The 26,999-nt window shown below is 47.1% G+C and overlaps 1 protein-coding gene across 4 annotated transcripts in view; it reads right to left on the bottom strand.

Moving 5' to 3' along the window:
* LOC138248711 (E3 ubiquitin-protein ligase TTC3-like) overlaps positions 1-26,999 on the bottom strand; it is a 1,399,506-nt gene that overhangs the window by 238,343 nt on the left and 1,134,164 nt on the right. For all 4 annotated transcript variants that reach the window (XM_069202543.1, XM_069202544.1, XM_069202547.1 and 1 more), the window contains one exon: positions 4,317-4,420. In XM_069202543.1, the coding sequence (XP_069058644.1) occupies positions 4,317-4,420 (104 nt within the window). The remainder of the gene's footprint in view (positions 1-4,316; positions 4,421-26,999) is intronic.

Here is a 26,999-nt window from a genome sequence, read left to right as displayed (position 1 = left end):
TACTTCCTGTGGGGAGGGGTCCCTTCCCTATACCTGGTTTACTATTTTCCTTCCATCCAAGATGGAGGAAAATTAAATGGAGTGTCCACCTAGCAGGCAATGCCTTAGGGGTGGTGAATGCCAGGTGGGGGCCACTCCTCCTACTCTTTGAGCATTTTCCCACCATTGCTCCTGCCAAAAGTGAGGGTTTGCATTGGGGACGGCCATCTGCTGCTAGCAGCAGGCCTGTGGGACGAGCTTCAAGGGCAGTAAGCCCTTTGAAGCTCTTAGGCAGAGCTTTGCACATTCCTGGGGGAGGTGGGGTAGCACCTCTTCCCAGGAAGGGCTTTGTTCTCTGGCCCCAGAGAACAATGTCTCGCTCCCCATGGGTCTAAAATCCTCTCTGATGGTGGCAGGCTGGTTGGGGCCTGCTTTTGCAGGTGACCCCTGGGTACATTTTATAACAAATCCAACACTGGTATCAGTTGGGTTTATCATTCGGAGTTGTTTGATACCAAACAACCCAAGGTTCAGAGTGGCCATCATGTTGCTGTGAAACTCGTACTGACCAGTGTCCAGCGCATGTATTTAAAATGGCTGCTCTGTTCACTCACTGTGTCCCAGGTTTGGAAAGGACACAGTGGGGGCATATTGCTCATGCAGCTATGCCCTACATACAGTATAGTGAACCCTGCCTTAGGGCTGGAAGGCCTGCCAGAGGGGTGATTTATCTATACTGTATACATTCTGTAGTGTGCCATGTTGAGTTTGCATTTTAGGATTGCACCAGGACACTCAACCTGCAAGGACAGTGCTGGGTGCATTTGGATGTATGGCCCTAGAGCAGGTTTCTCCAACCTTTTCAGAAACAAGAGCTAGTTATGTTCAGTGAAAATCACCCCAAGCTACTAATGTTAGTGATATAGTAGTGATCACACCCTCCAAAATTGTCAGCAGTGATCACAACAGTGCATTAGATGGGGTTGCCAGCAATAAAGTAAAAACGTATTGTCAGTTTGAAATGTCTCTAAATGGGTAGTACATAGCAGATATTGCTGCAATGCCCCTGTCACCAGTGAGTGAGTGTGAGTAATAAGTCTCTCCAACTCAAATATTAGTTTTAAACACATTTTGAGTATGCAACTATCTACAACACCTTATGAGTACTGAAAATACACAAATTTACATTTCAAATGTATGCTTTTTAATGTTTTTATACATATAATAATTCAACCAAGCAAAAGCTTCTATACAAGTAGCCTGGGCTGCACAAAGGAGAGCTACTCACAGGGCACTGGAGAGCTACTGGTATCTCACCGCTACTTGTTGGAGATGCCTGCCCTAGAGGGTGGCACAATCAGTGCTGCTGCCCTGAGGGGCCTACCCTAGTACCCAAATGCCCTAGGTAACCAAGTACCATTTACTACAGACTTATAGTGGCAGCTAAAGGTGTTGCCAATTACTGTTGCAATTTTTAGGTTAAGAACACTGGCACTGGGAACCTGGGTAGCAGGTTCCTAGTGCACTTCAGTCCAAGTTGCATCTAGAAGCCAGACAAAAAGTGGTGGGGGGAACTGGAACGAAGTGCTACTTTCCCACAACAGTGGTCGCCTGGACCTGTTATAAGATGCAAACACCATAGGTGTCCACCAAAAACCAGGCCAGCTTTCTACATGCATGAGCAATGTGCTCCTACAGTGTCTAAGTCTATTCTCAGACACTAAGGGGGTGATTTTAACCTTGGCGGACGGCGGAGGCCGTCCGCCAAGGTACCGCCGCCAAATGACCGCACCGCGGTCAAAAGACCGCGGCGGCCATTCAAACATTTCCTCTGGGCCGGCGGGCGCTCTCCAAAAGAGCGCCCGCCGGCCCAGAGGAAATGCCCCTGCAACGAGGACGCCGGCTCAGAATTGAGCCGGCGTAGTTGCAGGGGTGCGACGGGTGCAGTTGCACCCGTCGCGTATTTCAGTGTCTGCAAAGCAGACACTGAAATACTTTTTGGGGCCCTCTTACGGGGGCCCCTGCAGTGCCCATGCCATTGGCATGGGCACTGCAGGGGCCCCCAGGGGCCCCGCGGCACCCCCTACCGAACAGGATGGCGGTAGGGGGTGTCTGAATCCTCATGGCGGCGGAGCGCGCTCCGCCGCCATGGAGGATTCACTGGGGCAGCGGTAAACCGGCGGGAGACCGCCGGTTTACCCTTTCTGACCGCCTCGGGAGCACCGCCAGCCTGTTGGCGGTGCTCCCGTGGTCGGTGACCCTGGCGGTCACCGGCCGCCAGGGTCAGAATGACCCCCTAAGTGCGGTGAAGCCACACTGAGTACATGGGCTGGGAGTCTGTCACTACGAACTCCAGAGATCCATGATGGCTTCACTGAATGCTAAGAAGTTTGGTGTCAAACATCTCAGCTCTATAAACCCACACTCATGCCAAGGTAGGATTTATTGAAAAATGCACATAGAGGGCATCTTAGAGATCCCCCCTGAAATTTGATCAACTCCTTAGCGTGTGGCTGACCGATCTCTGCCAGCCGGCCACCACCAGACCAGTTTCTGACCCCATGGGATAAGAGCCTTGTGTTATCGGGAGTCAGGGACAAAGCCTGCTCTGGGTGGAGGTGCTTTATACCTCCCCCTCGCAAGAACAGCAACAATTAGTGGTGAGCCTCAAAGGCTCCTGCCCTTAGTTATGGTGAACCAGGGCACTCCAGCCAGACACTCTGGAGTGGACACTAGCCCCACTTTTGGCAGCAGGTCTGACGGGAAAATTAGTAAACACGAGAAGGAGTGTCCACCCCAGCTGGGTCCACCCCCTAGCGTGCCTGAGCTGAGGTGAACCCCTCTCTTCAGAATCCTCCATCTTGCTTTGGAGGATGATAGTCAATAGGGTTAGGAATGTGTCCACCCCTCCTCAAAGGGAGCGGGCACAGGAAGGGCGTAGTCACTCTCAGGGTCAATGGCCACTGGCTACTGCCCTCTGACCTCTGTGATGCCCCTAAATTTAGTATTTAAGGGCACCCTGAAGCTTGCTCTTTGGATTCCTGCCAACCTAAAGATTAAGGACTGAAGAGCCGCACCAGCAGTAAAGACTCCAGAAGACAAATGACTTGCCTGTCCACAGCTTCAAGACGACTCATCCTGCAAGCCCAGCGACCTCTCCACACCCTCAGAGGACTGCCTGCCTTCCCTAAGGACCAAGAATTCATGGGGACAGTAGCCCTGTCCACAAACAAACCTCCAACAAGGACTCCAGTGCTCTGAGGAACCGCAATTCCTGCCCACTCTGCACACAATGCACACGGCCTGAGTCCAGGGGGCCCACCGGTCCAGAGAAGGTCCCCCGACGATTCCGACCTTGAATCCATAGTTGACCTCTCCTGTCCAACATGACAACTTCTGCAGCCTTAATTCAGAGGATCTCCCTGACCGCTACGGGTGAAGATTTCCCATCGTCAAAAGGTACCCCTGCACCCACTGTCCTTTGGAAACCCAGCTGACTATCCACCAACGTCCAGTGGCATCGTAACTTACCTGCCCAGCTCTGGTCCACTCCTTCTGACTTCCTGGACCAAGGCTGCAGCCTGTTTTGTGAACCCAGAGATCCTCACGGAATTACACTGGGCGCCCAACACTGTGTTTGCACCCTGAATCCGGCCGCCCATGCCGCTGAGGGTGTATGTTTGGTGCTGACCTGTCTAAACCTGCAAACCGTTCCTTTCTAAGTGACCCCAGCCTCCGTTGGTTTCCACTGTGTGCTCAACACTATCGTTGACTTCTGCAACCTAAACCCCCGAAGACTGGGACCGTAAGTCAAGTACTTACCTGTAAACTGTGCTTGTTCTATTACCCCCATAGGACTGCATTGCCTTCAATGATTTTTGCACTGGTAACTTTTGTTATTGAAAAGTACTGCTTTACTATACCCATATTCACTGTCAATTTAAAACAAAAGTGCATTTGATACATGAAAGTGACACAATCTTGAAACTGTACTTACCTGCAACAAAGATCCTTTTGGTTCTAGAATAAAAGTAACAACATATATTTTTTATACATAACATTGGACTGGAGTTAGTCATTGAGTGTGTGCCTCATTTCTTGGCTGTGTGTGTACAACAAATGCTTAGCACTACCCTCTGATAAGCCTAACTGCTCGCTCACACTGCCACAAAAGAAAGCATTGGTATTATCTACTTTAGTATAGTAGATACAGAGCTAGCTTTCTACATTATCCATATTTTATTTGCAAATATGATCTGTTAGTAGGCATTACCTTATAATATTTCTTTAAAAAAAGGAAACAAAGTGGTGACACAAAAGACATTTGAGAGATCTACCTGCTACCCAGTGAATGTAGATCACGGAGATTGTTTTGCCCACTTGTCATGGCACAGCACAATTTGAATATCTCTATATTCTTCTGATTTTCTAGGACAGACACCTAAAGGAAGATACAGACAAAATGCGCTAAAGTGCTGTATTTCTGTTTGAATACATTGTACAAACTTGCAGTTCAATTTTAAACCAAATCAAAAAGAGAAGTTCAATTAAAATGAACACAAAACAAAATCTAAAGCAACCTGGCTCATGCATCTCAACCACAGCACAAGTTTGGACATACATTCTGTCTCAATAGACATGTGCACAATTATCTCCCAGTAACACCCAGGACCACAGATAACTTTTTTTTTTAGTAAGAGCTACTTTTCTTTGTTGAAATTAATAACAAACGTTATTGGTGCTACAACAATTACTACACTTAACTTAGTGGCACAACATTCAGTGTTCATAGATCACCTACGTGCATAAAGTGGTGCTTTCAACAGTAATGTTGAACAAGGTAATTAGCTTCGGTAATGCCTTATCTGGTAGAGATTGAATCTAGCTGCAGATTCCTTACTTTATAACTCTTCGGAAGGCACCAAACTGGATCCGGAAATTTTTCTCATTAGTACCTCTGCTGGGTAAAAGGGCGTTGTGTGACTCCATAGCAATGTCGTCCATGGGATGTGACGTCGACAGAGTCCATATGATCCCTTATGTGACGCACTGATGTCAGTTTATTTCATGACTTTTCCATGCCAAAAACGTGGAGCCACTTAGAGAAACTGCCTATGGAAACATTGTTCCGAAAAAGAGATATCTCCATGTCAATTAATTACGGACGCCCAGTGAAGGCATTGTAATGCCCAATACGGGAAACTGAGAGAAAAAGAAAAAACAGTTTGCAGAGCTTCACCAGTAGGGAGAAAACCCTGTCCTTAGACAACATGTCACAGAGTGCGGAGGTTGGGTCGGTCAGTAAGGAATCTGCAGCTAGGTCATGTCTGTACCAGATAAGGTAAGTAACTTGTTCTTCTCGTACAGACATCTAGATGGAGATTTCTTACTTTAGAATTAGATACCAAAGCAATACTATCCCCAGAGGTGGGTCTGCTGATCCATTTCAAACAAGGAAGTCCTGCAGGGATGAATGAGCGAAATGCCCATCACAACGGAGCTGACTGTCCAGATGTTTTGTAAAAATGTGCAGAGAAGGCCAGGTTGCTGCCGGACAGATATCCAGAACTGGAACACCGCAATCTATTGCAGTGGTCGCTGATCTGGCTCTGGAAGAATAAGTATGCAAACCCTCAGGGGATGGTTCTTGGCTAGTGCTTAGCAGATTTTAACGAAAAACGTGACTGATCATACTAAAAGTCACTGACTAGAATAAGCTGGTCTGGAAAAAGAGAAAAGAGACCGGACGCTCTAATGAATTTAGATGAGTAAAAACCTACACTACACCATAAGAACTGTGGGTAGGGCCACAGGCACATAAAGGCACTGAAATGCATGAGAATGGCGTTTCTAGGAAAGCGCCCCTTTTTGGCATGGTTACCCCCCCACTTTTTAACGTGATTTTGACTGAAAGTGCACTGGATTCCTGCTAACCAGGTCCCCAGTGCCAGATCTCTCTTAAAAAATTGTACAGTTGTTTCCACCATTTGGCACAGCCTTTAGCACTATGTAAGGCCCTAGGTTATGGTAACCCTGGTACCTAGGGCCTGCAGCACAAACTGTGCCACCCTAAGGGACCCCTCACCAAACACACACACACACACAGCTGTCATCGCAGGCTGGGTGTCTTGGTGCAGACAAAAGTGAAAACATGACCTGTCACACATCCCTGTGTGCCATGTCTCCTACCACTGCATATGATATTTGTAAATCATCCCTACAGAAGTCCTTGCAGCCCTAAAGCATTATGTCACATGTAAGAAAATATATGCATGAGCTGATATGCCCCTGCTATATCTTTGTTGATTCTTACACATATTAAGTGGACAGGGAAGCCATTTTAGATGCATGGGCTGGGCACTGGTCAATACAAGTTCCCCAGCTCCATGATGGCTTCACTGAAACTAGGGATATTTGGTATCAAACATCTCATAATAATAAACCCTTACTGATCAGAGTGACATATTTATTAATACATGCATTCAGAGGGCACCTTAGAGGTGCCCCCTGAAAAACCTACAGACTGCTTCTTGGTGGTAAGACAGGCCGGAAAATTAGTAAAATTAGGAGGTGTGCCCACATCATGCCAGACCCACCCCTAAGGTGGATTAGCTGATGTGTGTAGGAAAGTGTGATCTTTCCGACATGGTTAACCCCACTTTTTGCATGGTGTCTGTGTATTTTGCCTATAGTCCACTGGGATCCAACTAACTAGGACCATAGTGGCTGTTTTTTCTCCCCTACCTTTAGTTGGTAACTCTTACATCCCACAATTGGCATTCTGGTGTACCCCTGTAAGTCCCTAGTATATGGTACTTAGGTACCCAGGGCACTGGTACACCAGGGGACCCTCTTGGGTTGCAGCATGTATTATGCCATCCATGGGAGCCCATGCAAACTGTGAGTACAGGCTTGGTATTGCAGCCTGTGTGAAATGGTGCATGCACCTTTCACACCCGATATAAGGTTTACCTTATATCAAGGTCACTGCACTCTGACTCTGTAAGTCACCCATAAGATAGGTCCTTCAACCAAAGGGCAGGGTGCATGGTTCTAAGTGTGAGAGTATCCCTGCATGAGAAGAGGTGCCCCTACAAACCCCAGACCCCATTTATTTTCTGGGCTTTGTAAGTGTGGGGAAGCCATCTTAAGATATGTAGTGGACACTCGTCATCACAAGATGTTGAACTACATAATGGTTTCACCGAACCTAGTCATGTTTGGTATCAAACATGTTAGAATCTTGCGACTCCTCCTATTCCAGTGTTAGCTGTCTGATAACATGTACTATGGGGGTTCCATAGAGGGTCCACCATGTCTACCTATGCAGCTTGCAGGATCTGTGTGCAAGCCAGTGCTGCCGCCAACCCCAGACACTGTTCTGCCCTCCTGCTGCTAAGTTTATCTCAGAAGGGGAAGGCAGAACAAAGGATTTCCTGTCGAGGAGAGGTGTTACCACCTCTTCTTTAGAAATAGGTGAGACTGGGGTAGGGTGGGGGTGCTCCTAAGTGCCACCATACTGCTTTGAAGGGCACATAAGGTGCCCCTCCTTGCACAAATCGGTTTAGCCCCGGCTCCTGCTCTGGTGCGAAACAATACAAAGGACAGGGGAGTGACCACCCCCCTGCTCAGCTCATCCCCTGGGAGGTGCCCAGAGTTCTGCCAGGTGGCCGCTTGATTCTAGCATCTTGGAAATAAGATGAGCAGAGGTCCTTGGGAGCATCTAACTGGTGACTCTAGCAGAGTAGGGTCCCTGACCCGCCCTGATAAATGGGTCACTGCAGAAGCTGTTAAACCCCCTTCCTGGGTTACTTAAGGGCTCCCCTGATGGTGGGGCCCGTATTTGTCTACAATTTTGGCCTGCACAAGTCTTCTACAAGATCCGACTGGAAGATTGTTCTTCAAGACACTTCCACGACCTGAACACCGAATTCTGCTGTTGGACTTCACTAGGACCCAAGAAAAGACTTCACTGGTAGGAAGGATCCTGCTGCAAATTTGCCCCAGAGTATTGCAAGGACTCTGAAACTTCTGTGGCCATGCATCCTCCAGAGTCACAAGGACTCAGCCGACACTAAGGACATCCAGAAGGACCCTGCCTTGGAGTGAAGGATTCACTCACCTGCATCCGCAGGCACCTCAGCGTCAATGACCGGTTTGTGGATCCTGCTGACCTAAGGACTCTTCAAAGCTCTGCAACACAGGTGGTGGTTCCGTGGCTCTCTGGAGGTCTTGCAACTCAGAAGTCAGTGCTCCCTCATTGAAGCTGCTGGGACGGAACCCCTGTGCACTGCCTATGCTTATCGTGCCTAAGGCATGTTGGCTCTTGAGTCCAAAGACGACCTAGCTCCAAGAAGCCTCAGCCTCAAGCAACACACAGATCCAAGACCAGCATCCTCCCTGCAACTCCTGCAACGTGGGCATCCATCTTCCTTGTGCTGCTGAGGCCTCCCTGCAACTTTCTCTGCCTGCTGCCAGAGGGTCCTCTTGGAGTCTCCATCGATTCCTGCTGAGGGCTGGCCCTGACTTACTTGTAAAGGTTGAGCCCCTTGGACCAAACTGGTTCCCATTTCTGCAACTTTACATGGACAATTTCTCCTGCAATTGCCAAGGCCTGTTGGTGGACCTGCTGACCACTGACTTTCCTGTAACTTAACAACTGGTGTGGAACAGCTCGTGGACGGCTCCTGGGATCCACTTTGCCTGGACGCCACAGTTGCATCTCCACGACAATCGTCCATCAGGAAAGTTCCACAGGAAGCGTGGGCATTGCCCTCCTGCACCCCCTGGGCGACTCCGAGTGGTCTGGACTCTGTCCCCTCTTTACACAGGTAATCCTTCAGCAGCTGGACAGCTGAGGTCCCCACTGACTTCAGCAGGAGGTTTTGACACAACTTCACCCCATACACCGGGGCTCCACTTCCCAGGGTATCCACGAGAAGGGGCACTCCTGAACCTCCCTTATCCCAAAGGGTTTCCTCGGGGTCCACTGAGAAGGGTCCTGAAACACGAAAACTCTAACTGCAACTTCCTCATGTTATCCTATGGACACCTGACCCGGGGTAACATCTCTGCACATGGGCGCCTGGGGAATCCTAGCTACTTGCCTCTGGGTTTTCAGTACTTCCCCAGTCCCTAAGATCCTTGGTTGACAGTCTTAGTTAGTTGCACTTTTTAGCATACTTTTTTTTTCTTCTTTTTTTTAGCATATGGTCCTTCACCCCATGGGGCCCATGTTATTTTATGCTTTTACTTACCTGTTTCTATGTATATTTTTGGTGTACATATCTCTGGTTAGGAGACACCAAAGTTAGTTTAGTGCTGCTGCTGTAATGAAAATTTTTATTTTCTCACACTGGTGTGGTTCTTTCTCATGTAAGCATTACTGAATCACTACTGTAGTATTTGCAATTCCTGTACACCCCTCTCCGATAAGCCTTAGCTGCTCTCCACTGCTACCCTATGAAAGCTTTGGTTATCTGGAACCACTAGCACTATCACTAAGGGTGCATCCCCAATAGGTGTACACCATAAACTGAGCCAGCTTCCTACAATGTGGACACTACTTTTCAGATTCCTCCATCTTGTTTTGGATGGAATAAGCATTCTAGGGTCAGGGTTATGCCCACGTCCCAGCTGAAGTGGTCATATAGAGGGTGTAGGAAACACATTGGCTGCTAGCTGGCACTCCCCTTAATGCCTCTAAATTGAGTATTTAGGTGGCACCCCTGAACAGAAGAACTCACATTTGAAGGGTCATGAGAAGAAGGGTGAATAAGAGTCACTGCCTGGAGAGAACAGCAGAAGAGCGGAGAACTTTTTGCACAAAAATCTGCCAGCTCGCAATGCTCTTGACGACTGTGACAGAGTGACTCGTCCTACAAGCTGGAGAACTACCAAAGCCTCAGGTAGCCTGCTAGCACCTCGAAAAACACTGCCAGTCTCCCTTGGAGTATAGGGGCTACTTCCCTGCAGTCCACAGGCACCGACAAGCAAGAGTCCAGTCCACCGCCTTCCAGCTCCTTGGCCCGAACGATGCCGCAGACAACCAGAAGAAGGTACCTAGGCTCTGGATTGTTTTTTTCATTGAGTGTGAAGACACCAGGACTAACCAGAGCCATTCAGCACCAACAAGGGTACTGGATGCCCTGCACCAAACTTGAGAGTCCAGTCCTGATTCCCACTGCACCAGGACCAAGCCGCTGTTGAGGGACGTTAGCGTCACTGAGATCCACTTTGTGAGTGGCCCAGCTGTTCTGATTTTGCCCCTGCCAGCTGGGTGTCCCTAACTGCAAAGAGCATCTTTGCGCACCAAGCCCAGCTGCCCTAACCACTCTGTACCCGAGCTGCCTGGCCCAGGTACCGAAGAACCAAATGTGCTCCCTTGCTCCAAGACCCCTTGTTACTCGAGCCCCTGCGTGGGAGCTCTCAGACTTGTCGCCAAATCCCCCTGTATGGCCCCCCCAACCACCGTAGCGAGCCCCCTGAAGGTGAATCCCTGAAATTGACTATTTTTATGCATCATTGGCTTTTCCCTCCATAGAATTGCATTGTAGGTAAAAGCACCCAGGTTTCAACATTTTACTTACCTGTGAAAATTTATAACAAAAGCAATACTTACTTTTTCAAAGTAGTTCTTGGTTTCAAAACATATATAAAAAGAACTATTATTGTTCTAATTTGGTCTCAGATTTATTGAGTGCATGCCTCATTGTAGGAAAGTTCCTCTTTCTGGCATGGTTACCCCCACTTTTTGCTTGCTATCAGTGTGCTTAAACTGTTTTCACTGGGCTCCTGTAAATCAGGACCCCAGTGAGTGTGCTCTCCCCTCTGAATTTGGCTGCCTTGGTACCCTTTACACCCCACAACTGGCATACTGGTGTACCCCTGTAAGTCCCTAGTATATGGTACTTAGGTAACCAGGGCAGTGGTACACCAGGGGTCCCCCATGGGCTGCAGCATGTATTATGCCACCCATGGGAGCCCAGGTAAACTGTCTGCAGGCCTGCCATTTGCAGCCTACGTGAAAAGGTGCATGCACCCTTTCACTGCTGGTCACTACACCAGGTCACTGTAAGTCACCCGTATGGCAGGCTCTTCCAGCACTACAGGCAGCAAGCAGGTCCCTGTGTGTTTGGGCACCCTGCAGGAGCAAGGTGGGGGTTCCTCTTCAGGTGTGCTGCCTGGGCCTCACTGTGACTTACTGTGCCTGCAGCAAGTGGGTTGGTCATGGGGGCTCCAACTTCTTCTTCTGGCTCTCCTGTCTTCCGAGGGTTAGTCCGGACTCCCCTCCAAGGGTCTAGTCCCCAGGACCTTGCTGTTCCTCTTCAGCTCTGCAAATCTCCAACAGCTCCAGTTGCACTTGCTTGTGGATGGCCCTCCTGACCACTAACCCGTTTGCAATCCGGCAACCGGCGAGGGACAGCTCCTAAGGTGACATCAGGGACTCCTCTGCAGTTACTGGACCACCGTCAACTAGGTTCTTCACCCACAGAAGGGTGGGCATTGCCTTCTGCCCCACCTGGACACTCCTGTGTGGAGTGGACTCTGTGCCCTTCTTTTGCAGGTCCTCTTCTTCCAGAATCCACCATCAGGTTCCACTGGTACCGCCCAGTTCCATTTACGAGACCCCATGTTAGCCAATGGGACGATCAGGTAACTTACCTCTGCTCTCCTGGTCATTGGAGGTCTTCTCGATACTTACCTCTGGGGGTTCCACCCTCTCGCAGCCCTTGGCTAACTACTCCATATTCTCTGGTGGGGACCCATTCCTGCATTCCAATTTTTAAATATATGGTTTGCACAACCTCCCCCCCCCATAGCGCCCTTGCTATTCTGTGCTATTTCCTTACACTTACCTGTGTATATTTTGTGTGTACTTACCTCCAGAAGGGGGTTTGCCTATAGTAATCTTGTTGGCGCTCCTGTAATAAAGTACCTTTATTTTAGCAACACTGTGTGGTCCTTTTTATGTGTGATAAGTTACTGTGTAAATACTGTAGTATTGCAAGTGCTTCACACTCCTCCTAGATGGGTCTTGGCTGCTCACCACAGCTACCACTAGAGAGCCCTGGCTACCTAGACACTGTAACACTATCTAATAAGGGTTGCTTGGACCCCGTATAAGCTATAACACAAGAGGTGTCCATCACACACTGGGCCAGCCTCCTACATTGGTGGTGCTGCGGTAGGATAAGACACTTGCAATTGTTTTACCACTTTGTCACCAGTGACTTTCCACAGGAAACGTCACTACTAGTCTTTAGGACACACTAGCCCTTTCTTGAAACCTTTAGTAAGTCTAGGTGCGCCCACACTGCTCTAGGTAATTTCAGCACAAAAGTCATTAATTAATTAATTATAAGGCGCATCTTTTTGACAAACCTGAGGAAGTATGGGAATGGTTGAAGCTCAGAGATGTTTCTTCTGCAGGAGGGCCTGCCAGACCCATAAAGAAAACATGGGGTGAGCGCCCTGGGAGGGGGACCACCCACTCAGGTACAGATAATCAGAATTTTACACCTCTGGGGTCATATAGAGTACACATTGTTGAATATGGCACCCTGCACCTAACTATGGAGACCCTACTGCCCGGTGAGGAGACTCCTCCTTTGCAGGGGTCCTTGGAGGGTTCCCGCCTGTTGTCAAGCCCACCAGCAGACGTGATACCAGATACTTTGGCAGATTGGGATGGGGAGACAAGCTAGTAATCTTTTTAATTAGCTTTTGATTTACTGATTGATGGACGTGTGGGGGGGTTCTCCATGAGGGAGTGGCGGGGACCTGTTGACATGTGGCCAAGGTCTGATCTTGAATGGCCCTGACAAGTGAGGAGCATGTTCCCAGCCTGAAGGTCAGCTGGGCAGGGTCCGATGAGGACCCGGTGATCTCGGGCAGGTTGTTATAATTATAAGCCATGGAAGTACTGCATTACTTATGTTTAGCATACATTGACAGAGTGGATGCCTCCTGCCTGGCTGGAGAAGCTCAGTTGGAATTGGTTGGTCCTTGTTGGACCGGGTGGGTGACTGTGTGTGCCCTGGCGCACACATGGGTTGGGCTACAATGGGCTTGCAGTTGCACACTGTTTGCCCACGGGTGGGAGGACGTAATGTTTGTAAATGTTTAGTTATGTTTTGTTTACATTGTTCTTGTTATTACAGTTGGATGTGGACACAGGGTGGATCGGGTGAGAGGATGTTGAAATCAGTAAAAAACGCATTGATGAGGCGTAGTGACTACAAGATACTTACCTGGAATGTCCGCGGCTTGGGTACAGATGTTAAGAGATACAGAGTCTTGTCACTACTTAAAAGGCACAATATAGACATTACCTGCATCCAAGAAACGCACCTGGATGATGTTGGGGTATCTAGGCTAGCTAAAATATGGAGGGGACAAATATACCATTCCTCAAACTCAACATACGCTCGTGGAACCCTGGTTTGGGTGGCACCTGGGTTCCTGTTTTCCCTCACTTGTATGGAGGCAGACATACATGGTAGATATGTCCTCTTACAGGGCACACTCAATGGCAGGGAGGTTATTCTACTGAATATGTACGCTCCCAACATGGATGACTCAGACTTTTTCTATGCCATGCAGGAACTCATCACTACTACCAATGCTCCCCTGTTCTGGTTGGGAGATTTTAACTGTGTACTAGACCCCTGCCTCGACCAGTCACCACCAAGGGCAGGGATGAAACTACCCATGACTAAAGCCCTCTCTGAGGTGACACTGGGGGATGTTTGGAGAATATTGCACCCCACACAGCGGATCTATACTTGTCACGCTCCCACTTACAACACATACAGTCGACTGGACAGAATACTAGTAGGGAGACCATCTCGGTTGGCGGCAGTTGAAGTTACACATTGACCCCGGGACTTGTCTGACCACTCCCCGGTAGTTTGCAAGTTGGACTGGGGAGACAATTCCTAACTAGGGATGACATGGTGGATGTCATCAGACATTCTTGCGGATGCATTTGGTCGTGAGGCCCTGGGGAAAGCCCTTATTGACTGTATGGATGGGACCTGGGGATCTGCCTATACTAGGTGCATGGAGTGGAAAGCATTAAAAGGTTATGAGGGGTGCATGTGTGGTCCTCCAATGCGGTGTACGACAACAGCTGCAAACTGACATACACAAAGTGGAGGCAGACCTTGCTGTACTACAGGGCGTTACCCTGGCTACTCCGGATACGCAGGGACGGGATGTCCAAAGCTGTAGAAGACTAGGTGAACTCTGGGATCGGTTAGACAAATACACATTGCGAAAGTATCGCCTAAGACTACATAGGGAAGGGGACAAGTCTGGCAGACTGTTAGCATGGATACTGTGTAGAGAGCAAACCCTACCACCCATTAATTGTCTGATCAATGTAGATGGAGTTAGGATCACATCTAGGGCGGGTATAAATCACACTTTACAGAAACATTTACAGGGGATTTATACTGCAGACCCAGAGTCACCATGCATGGATTTGTCCCTTTCGTGGCTGCTGCGTGACTGGAGATTAGATCCGGTAGTTGCCCCAATGACCCTGGAAGAGATTCCAGAGGCACTGCAGGCCCTCCCGCAGCCAAAAGCCTGGGTGAGGATGGTTTCCCATCTCGATATTATCAGGTCTTTTCTGAGACACTGGCACAGCGGCTATTGGAAGTCCTGCTAGAGGCGTGCAAGCTGGGCAGGTTGCCTCAGTCTATGAGGGAAGGGGAAATATGTATGCTTCTTAAACCGGGAGGAGATGCAACTGATCTGTCTGCATACAGGCCCCTTATGATGATTAACTCTGACACAAAAATTCTTTGTAAGGCCCTTGCCATTCGCCATATGCCCTCTCCGGTTCATGAAGACCAGTGTGGTTTTATACCCAGACGTAGTACAAGTCTGAACTTGCATAGGCTGGCTCACGTTTTGCACAAGGTTCAGTACCAGAAGGATGAGCTGGCCCTGATGGCCATTGATTTGGAAAAGGCTTTTGATTGCTTGGACTGGAGTTATCTGCTGGAGGTTCTGCGTGTTATAGGGTTTGGCCATCAGTTTCTGAGGGTGGGTGCACTTATTTTATACTGACCCACGTGCTCTGGTCCGGGTTGGGAGACATCTTTCCGAATCACGGTCGCTGGGTTGGGGTATTTACCAGGGATGCCCGCTCTCTCTGCTTCTATTCGCTCTAGCAATAGAACCCCTGTCGCTTTGGGCACGGCGAGAGATGCAACCCTGGGGGATACAGACGGGGCTAACCGTCATGTTGTCTCATTATATGCAGATGATGCCTTGTTCTATTTATCTTCCCCTAGGGAGGCTGTTCTGGCTTTGTTGCAACTCCTGGAAGAGTTTGGCACCATTTCTGGACTGCAATTGAATAAAGCTAAGTCCCTGGTGTTCCCGTTGCTGGGCCGGCGTGGCCTTCACCCTAGAACAACTAACTGCTGGGGTCAGAGTCGCACACATGTGCAAACTGCAGATTGCTCTCAACCTGGAGAGAGTAATGGAGGGCCTAAAAAAGTTAGTCACATTCTGGAACATGTTGCCACTTTCCCTTATGGGCCGCTTGGCAACCGTTGAGGAAATTCGATTTTTAATACGATCGTATCGACCCGCCATTTTGTGGCCCGCCGCCATTTTATGTTGCCTTCACTCAGGCAGCACAGCGAACGAAGTCCATTCTGCCTTTTCTGCTTATTCTGCAACATGGTGTTCAAAACAGCCTTCTGCCTCTATCTTTACAAGGCTGGTATTAAGGTCTGACCGAGTACACTAATCCCTGTCTGGTTTTCTAATCCTTGTTTCAACTATCTGTAGGCTCACACTATTCTCCGCCGATCTTATCTTATCGTCTGGCCTTCGCTGTCCTTTGCTAGTATTCTCTCATTTCACAACTGTCCTCCAAACGCACACAAACTTATCACACCACATGCAACTTCGTTGTGGATCGGTTAATGAATTAGTTCAAGGGAGGGGTGACAAACACAGCTGGAGGGGAGGCAACCTTAAGTCACTTGATACTTTGTTTTCCAATTCCTTCTATTGGTGCTGTCTTGTTTTCCGACATTTCTATTGGCTCTGTTCTATCTTTACATTATTCTTACTGGCTCCTTTCTATGTGTTCTGGGAGTGTATGTAGTTAATAAATGGTTTTTATACGGTATATAAGATTGTGCGCCACAAAGTAAAGTGGCAGTCTCCTGAGAACATACCTTGTGTACTTCTTGGACAACTGTACTAGCTGCAGCTAATAAAATCTGATCTTTTACGCCTGACAGAGTGTCCCGTGTCTCTGTTAGTTGAGGCAGGTGAATCCAAGGAGATTTCAGGCGTACCCTGCGCCGCCAGGCCCATAAGGTTCTGGTTCTTCAACTGGCGCCCAACGTGGGGCGGCTTCAGCGGTACCGGTTCTGCCTGAAGGTCGTGAGGAACCCCGCAAGAAAATTCTGGAGGAATCGCGAGCCACGTCAAGCGACCCCTGTATGTCGAAGTGGTCCGAAGGTCTTTTTCAGCGCGGTTACTCCTTCCTGACGGCTACTGACGACTGCTGCCCTGACTGCCGCCCTGCCTTGGCCCTTTCTTTGATGATGTATGGTAAAGCGAGACGATAGACGGGCCTCTGTTGGTGTAAGAAGACATCCTTAGTTAAGTATTTGGTGGGTCGCGCCCACAAATTTTGGTCTTTGTTTTGTCCTTAGGTCCTTAGATTTGGCCATTGCAGTGGCCAAAGCCGAGGGGTAAGTGCATTTGTGCTGTGTAAACTGAAAGTTTTACCCCCTTGATGTTTGTGAACAGCCAGTAAAAATCGTGAAATGTCTGGTCTGACTAAGTTTGGAAAACTTTGTTGCTTTGGTTGTAATAGGGACTCCCAGCTTGAGGACTCCTGTCCGATTCCTTCGGTTGGAACTCCCACATATGAGCTCTATTCTAAACATGGTGTTGGTCCTATTGCCTTTAATAAGACATGGACCCGATATACAAAGAAAGATGGTGTTTTAAAATGGCCAGAAAATGGTAGTTTCGAAACTGATGTGCTAGATAATTTAGAAGCAACGTTATTTAAAAGAAAAGCCCGGCCGGCAATGTTTGACTCTTTTCGCCTTTGGCGTAAGGAAGCCAAACAGAGAGAAATTAAACAAGCGAAACGAGATAGGAAAACACAGGGAATGACGATTATACAGGCTGCTCAGCAATTCAAAGATGATGAAATAGATAATGCAATGGAAATTTCAGACAGACAGCATCGAATGGCAATAGATAAATGCTATCCGACGTTGCCTATCTCTTCCCTTGATAAGAGAAAAGATTTTGAGGAAGATTCCTTAATGTCCCACTTATTGAAATTGCCTCCGCCCTATGTACAAGGTGCTAATGCACCCCCGATGTTACAGCCTGTTCAGCCGCCAGTTGTGCTTCCGCCTGCTCCAGCTTTTCCACATTTGCCTCCTCAAGTATTGCCTATGCCAGCTTTGCCTTTAACTCCTTTGCCTTCTGCTCCTTTGACAATTCCTAATGCTCCTTTAGTTAATTCACCTAATACCTTGTCCCCTATCCTTATGTCAAATTCTCCATCTATGCGTAAGCGATTTGCAGATACTGTCTCTGGTCTCTTATCACCTTTCTTTGAAGCTTTAAATGTGTCTCCAGCTTTTTCTCGAAGACAGTCTCGTAGTCAATTCCCAGACTCCGAAGAGCGAGAAAAATTGGACTCACTTGCTTGTAGATGGATCAAGAAGGGTCCCCAATATAGTACGTCTGATATTATGTCCACCTTTCTGCAATGGAATGCACCTACGCAGAGATATGTTTTTAAAGTTATGTGCGATACTCTCGCTAAAGAATGGGAGGATATGAATTTGGGTTCGGTCCCACAGGATCTGTTAGATGTTCAGGCTGACTTTGACAAAGGACTTATTGTGGGTCCTAAGGTTGAAAACGCTGTCAGAACACTTATTTCTTTCAGATCCCTATTGTTCTCACAGACTTTTCCTGATTCTGATCCTTCAGTTAGGACAGCACTGAAAAACTATCCCATGAGAGAGGTTTCTCCAATATGGAAGGAAGAAGTTGCAGCAGCAGGTGCTAATCCAGCTATTCCTGCGCATTTTCAGCGCATATGGATACATGTCCCCTGGAAAAGGTCTGAAGTTTTAGCACTTAAACAGTCACTACCAGATTCACGCAAAAATCCTGCTGGTTACTATAAAGAGTTGTCGCAAACAGTTGATGCATGTACTATGAATCTAGCAGATATTGACATGTTGATGGGAAATGTAGTTCCACAGACAATATGGGCTAAAATTCGTAGAGAGGATCACGCTCAAGAATTAGGCGGCGATTGGAACGCTATTATTGCCGCAGATAGAGGTCAAGTAGGTGGTGCAAAGCCCGACGCTTTGATCTCAGAACTCCCTGGTAGGATTATTACATTAATGAAAACAATGATGCCTGCTTTGAGAGTTAATTGGGATAAGCTAGCAGCATGTAAACAAAAGAAAGATGAAAGTGTTTCCGATTTCTTTACCCGATTCGAGGAGACATTCATTGATCACAGTGGTCAAGATATGGCTACAGAAGGGGGACAGCGATTATTTGTGGATAAGTTCGTATATAACTTGCTTCCTGAACTATCACACAAGCTAAAAGACTCCGAGAGTTCATGGGCAGTTTCTTCTTCCGCCCAGATATTGGCTACTGCACAATATTATGAAAATAGAGACAAAGAAGAAAGGGAAAAACAAGAGAAAAAGACGAAAGAATTAAAAACTAAAGTTCTCTTGCAACAGGCTTATCCTCCTCGTTATGTTCAGCCTCAGTTTCAACAGCCTCCGCAGTTTCAGAGGTTGTATCAAAAGCCTGAACCATTCATTCCAAGACCTTTGCTAGGTCCCAATCAATGTGCTTATTGTAGGGAGGAAGGTCATTTTAAGAACAGTTGTCCGGCATTGTTGCAGCGTAATGGAGCAACATCTGCTTCACGAGGTCGTGGTGGTCCTCAGTCAGCAAATAGAGGTAGAGGTCGAGGTGTGTTAACCCAAGAGCAGCGTTCTTTTGTTCCTCCAAATTCCGGAAATTACTTTGACCAGCAAAATGTTAGGTCTACACAGTATTACAGTGAGGATCAGTATATTGAAGGAGGGAATGAAAGTCTTCATTTTGAATAGGACAGCCATGGACAAAGTAAGGGGGTTACGTCAATTCCAGTGGATCAGAATGGACCTTATGTTAATGTCACTACAATGGGTGTTTCAGAGCCATTTCTTTTAGATACTGGTGCCATGAGAAGCTCTATCATTCATTCTAAACTCCCTGGCGCACCTTTGTCTGGCTTAACGAATGTATCTGTAGGATTTTCTGGCGCCCCTGTTCGCAATCCAGTTTCTTGCCCTTTGCCTGTTTCAATAGGCCCTTATGATTTAGAAGCTCCGCTTCTTCTGACGAATGGTTGTGGTGAAAATCTGTTGGGTTTAGATCTATTAAAAAGAATGCATGCTACGATATATTGTTCACCTTCTGGTGTATACCTCACTCTAGGACAGAAAATGACTAGTCCAATGTACTTATCAAAAGATCAATTCCCACCTGAATTGCTTTCTCTTCCCGAAACGCTTTGGGCTACGGGTCCGAATGACGTTGGTTGTCTTGAGATCCCACCTTATGTTGTTACTCTTAAGCCCAATGCTGAAATGCCACGTATTCCGCAATACAGAATCTCTACTGAAGGTGAGAAAGCACTTCTGGAAATTGTCCATGATTTGATTCAGAAGGGTGTGGTTGAGGAAACGAGAGGAAATACATGTAACAGTCCTGTTCTTCCGGTTCTTAAACGCACTGATCCTTCTCAGCCTCCTGTTTATCGTTTTGTAATTGATCTTCGGGAGGTAAACAAGATTGTCGTACCGCAGTTTCCTGTAGTCCCAGATATCACTGCTCTGTTGACGATGATACCTTCTACAGCGACTTCGTTTTCAGTTATTGATCTAAAGAATGCTTTCTTTAGTATTCCCATCGCCGAAGAGAGTAGAGATATTTTTGGTTTTTCCCTCGGAGGCCGAAGCTTCCGGTTTAAACGCGCACCTCAAGGTTATTGTGAAAGTCCCTCTATTTACAGTCAAGCTCTAAAATGTCATCTTGATGCCTTTTCCTTACCGTCCGGTGCCGCTCTCATTCAGTACATGGATGACTTATTAGTTGCAGCTGATTCAGAGGAGATTTGCAAAAACGTGACCGTTGCACTGTTGCGTCATTTGTTTGATCTGAATCACAAGGTTTCTCCTTCTAAATTACAATATGTCTGTCGCGAGGTGACTTATTTGGGTCATCTCTTGTCAAAGGAGGGACGACGATTGACCCCCGAACGAATTCAGGCAAATGCACAAATGTCAGTGCCATCCACACAAAGAGAGGTACGTGCCTTTTTGGGCATTACTTCTTATTGTAGACAGTGGATTCCGAGTTTCTCTTTATTGGCTAAACCGCTGTTGGCGCTAACTTTAAAAGATACGCCTCAGCCTCTTCCGTGGACTGACGAGTGTCAGAAGAGTTTTACTGATTTGCGTATTGCTTTGTGTTCTGCTCCTGTATTGGGTACTCCTGATTACAGTAAGCCCTTTACGCTCTATGTCCACGAAAGAGAGGGTTGTGCATTGTCAGTCTTAACGCAGCGTTTTGGAGATCAACAGCGACCATGCGCATATTTCTCAGCTACGTTAGATCCAGTAGCTAAAGCATTGCCTAGTTGTCTTAAGGCAACAGCGGCAGCAGCAATTTCTATTCGACAGTCTGCTGGAGTAGTGCTAGATAATACTCTCATTGTTATGGTGCCACATGCAGTGGATACTTTACTAAATAGGACAAAAACGCAGCATCTTACGAGTGCTCGGTTGTCCGGATATGAGCTGACGCTTTTGGCTAGTCACATACACATCAAACGATGTAATACCCTGAATCCAGCTACTTTGTTGCCTCTTCCAGAAGAGAGAGATGTCTCTGAACAGCATGATTGTTTTCTCCGTACTGAAGAAGAGACTAAGGGTAGAATTGACCTAAAAGACACGCCATTAGTGAATCCAGATGGAACACTATGGGTAGATGGTTCTTGTTTCAAGCTCCCGAATGGAGATACAATTTCAGCCTACGCTATTACTACTTTGCATACGATTGTGGAGACAGCACGCATTAGACATAATTCAGCTCAGGCAGCTGAATTGATAGCCTTAACTAGAGCGTGTGTGTTATCCAAAGGAAAAAGAGTAAACGTGTACACTGATAGCCAATACGCTTTTGGTGTAGCGTTTAACTTTGGGCGCTTATGGAAGGAAAGAGGATTCTTTACTTCCCATGGTACTAAGATACAACATGGTCAATTAGTGACTGAACTTCTTGAGTCACTTACAATGCCTACTCAGATAGCGATCGTGAAGTGTAGTGCACACAAAAAGATTGTGGACGATGTTGGTCGAGGAAATGCATTTGCAGATGAGGTAGCGAAAAAGACAGCCAGAGACAACACAAGTCGAATGTATGTTGGAGGTCCCGCAAACTGCGTAAGAGAAAAGGGAATGTGTGAAGATACAGTAGAGAGTGTGAAATCAATTCAAGGAGAGGCTACGGAGAATGAGTTGAGAAAGTGGAAGGAAAGTACAGGAATGTTAGATGAGATGGGATGTTGGGTTGAATTATCAGAACATCAACGTTGGCTGTTACCAGATGCTTATGTACTACCTGTAGTTACTATGGCACATGGTCCAGCTCACCTAAGTGCAAAAGGAATATGTAAACTTCTGGCTCCAGTGTGGCAAAATGAGGGGATCCCAAAGTGTGCAAATAATGTAGTAAAACATTGTATTGTTTGCTTGATGTACAATCCGGGAAAGGGAACCCCAACTCCAGCAGGTCATTTTGCTCCTCCAACATATCCATTTGAGGTGTTGCAGATCGATTATATTCACATGGAACGATGCAACAACCTCAAATATGTTCTGGTGGTAGTATGTGCTTTTTCTAGATGGGTAGAAGCCTACCCTCTGAAGGACAATACTGCTTTATCAACTGCCAAAATACTTTTGAAAGAATTCTTCCCTAGGTTTGGTTTGCCGCGCATTGTCTGGAGTGACAATGGGAGCGAATTTGTGGGTCAAGTCATGCAAAAAGTTTGTGCAGGTCTTGGCATAAAACAGAAGTTCCACGCGGCGAATCACCCACAGTCGGCTGGTTTAGTAGAATGCTACAATGGAACCTTGAAGCTTAAAATTGCTAAGGTGCAAGCTAGCACAGGACTTAATTGGCCTGATGCTTTACCATTGGCTCTTCTGTCCACCAGAACAGCAGTACACTCTCGTTTGGGGCTTAGCCCTTACGAAGTGATATTTGGTCGCCCAGCTAATGTATGGGGAGTTCCTCGCCCTAAGAAATACTCAGACTTGCCATACCCGATGTTGATTGACTACTTGCATGACCTTACAACTAAATTGCGTGTTCTTCATCAACAGGTTCAGAGTGCTCTACCAGAGGCTTCCACAGACCCAGGTCATTCCATCCGACCAGGTGACTGGGTCTGCACGAAAAATTTCCAACGACAGAGAAATTTGGAGCCCAGATGGAGAGAGCCACGCCTGGTTCTTTTGACCACAAGAACAGCAGTTAAAGTCGAAGGAAAGAAAAACTGGGTGCATGCCGTGCACTGCAAGAAAGTGCCTTTGCCCTTGCCTTTCGATCAGTGGGTCCGTAGAGGCATCAGTGACTCTGAAAGTGAGAAAGTTCCGCAATTTGTACCATTCAGTGATGCGCGTCTAATTGGAACACTTTCTGAGAAAGAGGACGACGACATCCTTCAAGAAGCAATACCATTGCATCGTCGCTTGAACACGACAAATCCAGGAACATTGTTTCAAAACCAGACTGCCTCTGGACAGGAACGCTATAATTTGAGACCAAGACCAAAGAACTTGTAAATTTCTCTCCTATGTAGTACTCTATCCCGGTTGCAGGGTCACGGTAGGAGTCTTAGTAACGACCTGAGTAAGTGGCAATAGGCCTGCAGGACCTCACAGTGTCATAGGACGGTAGATAATCGTGACTACAGTGATTGAGGAAGATTGCCGTGAGCATCCACTTAGAAAGATGGAGGCTACATTAGATAAAAGAGAAAGTAAAAATGTAAAGAATAATTGTAAAGAAATATGTAGTCGTTGTAGTATTGCTCTATGCGTCATTATATTGTCGTGTATTCTTTTGGCATCTGTAAACTGGATCATTATTACTCTGCAGCAAAAAGTTGTCTCTTCTCCTACCTCCACATCTTCTTCTACTATCTCTCCGCACCTATTTCACACTCTTCCCCAGCATGAACTCATCAGAAGAACTGAATACTTTAACAATTCCTTCGTCCAGTTGTTACATCAACATCAGTTAGTGATCAATACAACTGACTGTTGGGTGTGTGGACTCATACCACATACGGTAGAAAAAGGAATGCCATATTTAGTTCTTCCATTCTCCTATGAAGGTTCCGCTTGGGCTTATTTTGTCATTTTCAATAATGCATATCAAAGTAAAATTAAACAACCTGTCAGTTCACATAGTGTTGGTTCAAATTTCAGTCATAGTTTATTGATAAAGGGAATGGTAGCTATGGCTAAAATCATGGAAAAAAGTGAAGCTTCCATAGATGAAAGAAAAGCATATACCAATTGGAACATAACTAATTACATTTCCAGCCTCAATGATAAGGTTAAGCAAGGAAAATCTCCTCCGATACGGGTCATACCCCAACAAGGAAATTTCTGTCTGCAAATAAATGGTAGAACTCCAAACACCGGACAAAGAGAAAGTTTATGTTCCCATACATATGTTTATTCAGCCCTGAATTCACTGCCGTTAGTACCATCTCAAGGTACATACTTCGTTTGCCACGATAGGGCTTATACATGGTTGCCAGCTGATTTCTCTGGTACTTGTTATATAGCCTTTCTTCTTCCCCCTACATACACCGCTCCTGCGAACCATCATAAAAATAGATATGGCAGAGGGATTGTGGATTCGAAAGACACAGCAGGACAAGAGGGAGGAGATTTCCTCAAAGGATTTCTTCCCTTCTGGGGTCCAATGGCCAACAGCAGAAATATAAGGCAATTGGTTCGTGTCGTAGAAACCACCATAGACATCACTGTAGGAGCTTTAAGTAACATTACAGCTGAACTACAGGCTGATCGTCTTATGACCTTGCAGAACCGTGTTGCCTTAGACTTTGTTCTTGCGGACCGTGGTGGAGTATGCAAATTGATCGGATCAAGTTGCTGTATTTTCATACCTAATGACGCCCCGACAGTATACCAAGCTATCTCTAAGTTACACATAATCTCCGAGTCGATTCATCAGGACGAAGGAGATTGGTCCTTTTCAGAGTGGTTTTGGGGATTACTGTCCAAATGGGGTTGGAAGGTATTGACATTCTTTGGAGTAATTTTAGCTTTTATATTCTCTTGTTGTCTTTGTATGCACTGCGGTCCTGCCATCTGCAACCTATGTGCTACTGCATGTATTCCCAAACCCAAGTCACAAAGAGCAGAGAATATCAAAATGATGGTACAGCAACAGCTTGATGACCTCATGGCCATAGACATCGACTCAGATTAACATGAGTTTGTGTATCTTGCCTGAGTTCTGGCAAAAGGAGGGTCTGAGGAAATTCGATTTTTAATACGATCGTATCGACCCGCCATTTTGTGGCCCGCCGCCATTTTATGTTGCCTTCACTCAGGCAGCACAGCGAACGAAGTCCATTCTGCCTTTTCTGCTTATTCTGCAACATGGTGTTCAAAACAGCCTTCTGCCTCTATCTTTACAAGGCTGGTATTAAGGTCTGACCGAGTACACTAATCCCTGTCTGGTTTTCTAATCCTTGTTTCAACTATCTGTAGGCTCACACTATTCTCCGCCGATCTTATCTTATCGTCTGGCCTTCGCTGTCCTTTGCTAGTATTCTCTCATTTCACAACTGTCCTCCAAACGCACACAAACTTATCACACCACATGCAACTTCGTTGTGGATCGGTTAATGAATTAGTTCAAGGGAGGGGTGACAAACACAGCTGGAGGGGAGGCAACCTTAAGTCACTTGATACTTTGTTTTCCAATTCCTTCTATTGGTGCTGTCTTGTTTTCCGACATTTCTATTGGCTCTGTTCTATCTTTACATTATTCTTACTGGCTCCTTTCTATGTGTTCTGGGAGTGTATGTAGTTAATAAATGGTTTTTATACGGTATATAAGATTGTGCGCCACAAAGTAAAGTGGCAGTCTCCTGAGAACATACCTTGTGTACTTCTTGGACAACTGTACTAGCTGCAGCTAATAAAATCTGATCTTTTACGCCTGACAGAGTGTCCCGTGTCTCTGTTAGTGGAGGCAGGTGAATCCAAGGAGATTTCAGGCGTACCCTGCGCCGCCAGGCCCATAAGGTTCTGGTTCTTCACCGTCAAGATGGTCCTGCTTCCCAGGTGCTTGTAAATCTTGCAGAATTCTCTTACAATAATCCAACAGAGGTATTTTCGACAGCTAGACTCTACTCTTGTCTCACTATCATGAGTGGGTAAAAGGCCCAGAGTTGCCTTGTGTAAGGAAATGCCTCCTTGGTATGGTTACCCCCGGACTATTTGCCTTTTCTGATGCTACGTTTTGATTGAAAGTGTGCTGGGACCCTGCTAACCAGGCCCCAGTACCAGTGTTCTTTTCCCTAAACTGTACCTTTGTTTCCACAATTGGCACAGCCCTGGCACTCTGGTAAGTCCTTTGTAACTGGTGCCCCTGGTACCAAGGGCCCTGATGCCAGGGAAGGTCTCTAAGGGCTGCAGCATGTCTTATGCCACCCTGGGGACCCTCACTCAGCACATGCACACTGCATCACAGTTTGTGTGTGCTGGTGGGGAGAAAAAGACTAAGTCGACATGGCACTCCCCTCAGAGTGCCATGACAACCTCACACTGCCTGTAGCATAGGTAAGTCACCCCTCTAGCAGGCCTTACAGCCCTAAGGCAGGGTGCACTATACCACAGGTGAGGGCATATGTGCATGAGCACTATGCCCCTACAATGTCTAAGCAATACCTTAGACATTGTAAGTGCAGGGTAGCAATAGGAGTATATGGTCTGGGAGTTTGTCAAACATGAACTCAACAGTTCCATAATGGCTACACTGAAATCTGGGAAGTTTGGTATCAAACTTCACAGCACAATAAATGTACACTGATGCCAGTGTGCAATTTATTGTAACATACACCCAGAGGGCATCTTAGAGATGCCCCCTGAATACCAATCCGACTACTAGTGTAGGCTGACCAGTTCCTGAAAGCCTGCCACAAACCAGAGAAGTTGCTGGGCACATGAGGAGAGTGCCTTTGTCACTCTGTGGCCAGGAACAAAGCCTGCACTGCTTCACACCTCCCCCTACAGGGATTGTAACACCTGGCGGTGAGCCTCAAAGGCTCACTCTCTTTGGTACAGCCCCCCAGGGCATCCCAGCAAGTGGAGAAGCCCGTCCCTCCGGCCACTGCCCCACTTTTGGCGGCAAGGCTGGAGGAGATAATTAGAAAAACAAGGAGCCACCAGTCAGGACAGCCCCTAAGGTGCCCTGAGCTGAGGTGACCCCTGCCTTTAGAAATCCTCCATCTTAGTTTTGGCGGATTCCCCCAATAGGATTAGGGATGTGCCCCCCTCCCCACAGGGAGGAGGAACGAATGGGGGTAGCCACCCTCCAGGACAGTAGCCATTGGCTACTGCCCTCCCAGACCTAAACACCCCCCTAAATCTAGTATTTAGGGGCACCCCAGAACCCAGGAAATCAGATTCCTGCAACCTGAACCAAAGAAGAAGGACTGCTGACCTACAAGCCTGCAGGGACAACGGAAGACGACAACTGCTTTGGCCCCAGCCCTACCGGTATGTCTCCTGAGTCAAAAACCTGCAACCAGCGACGCATCCAACAGGGACCAGCGACCTCTGAAGCCTCAGAGGACTGCCCTGACC

The sequence above is a fragment of the Pleurodeles waltl genome, chromosome 8, assembly GCF_031143425.1.
Source record: "Pleurodeles waltl isolate 20211129_DDA chromosome 8, aPleWal1.hap1.20221129, whole genome shotgun sequence".
In the NCBI taxonomy this organism is placed as follows: Eukaryota; Metazoa; Chordata; class Amphibia; order Caudata; family Salamandridae; genus Pleurodeles; species Pleurodeles waltl.
This window is presented reverse-complemented; position numbering and strand designations above follow the sequence as displayed.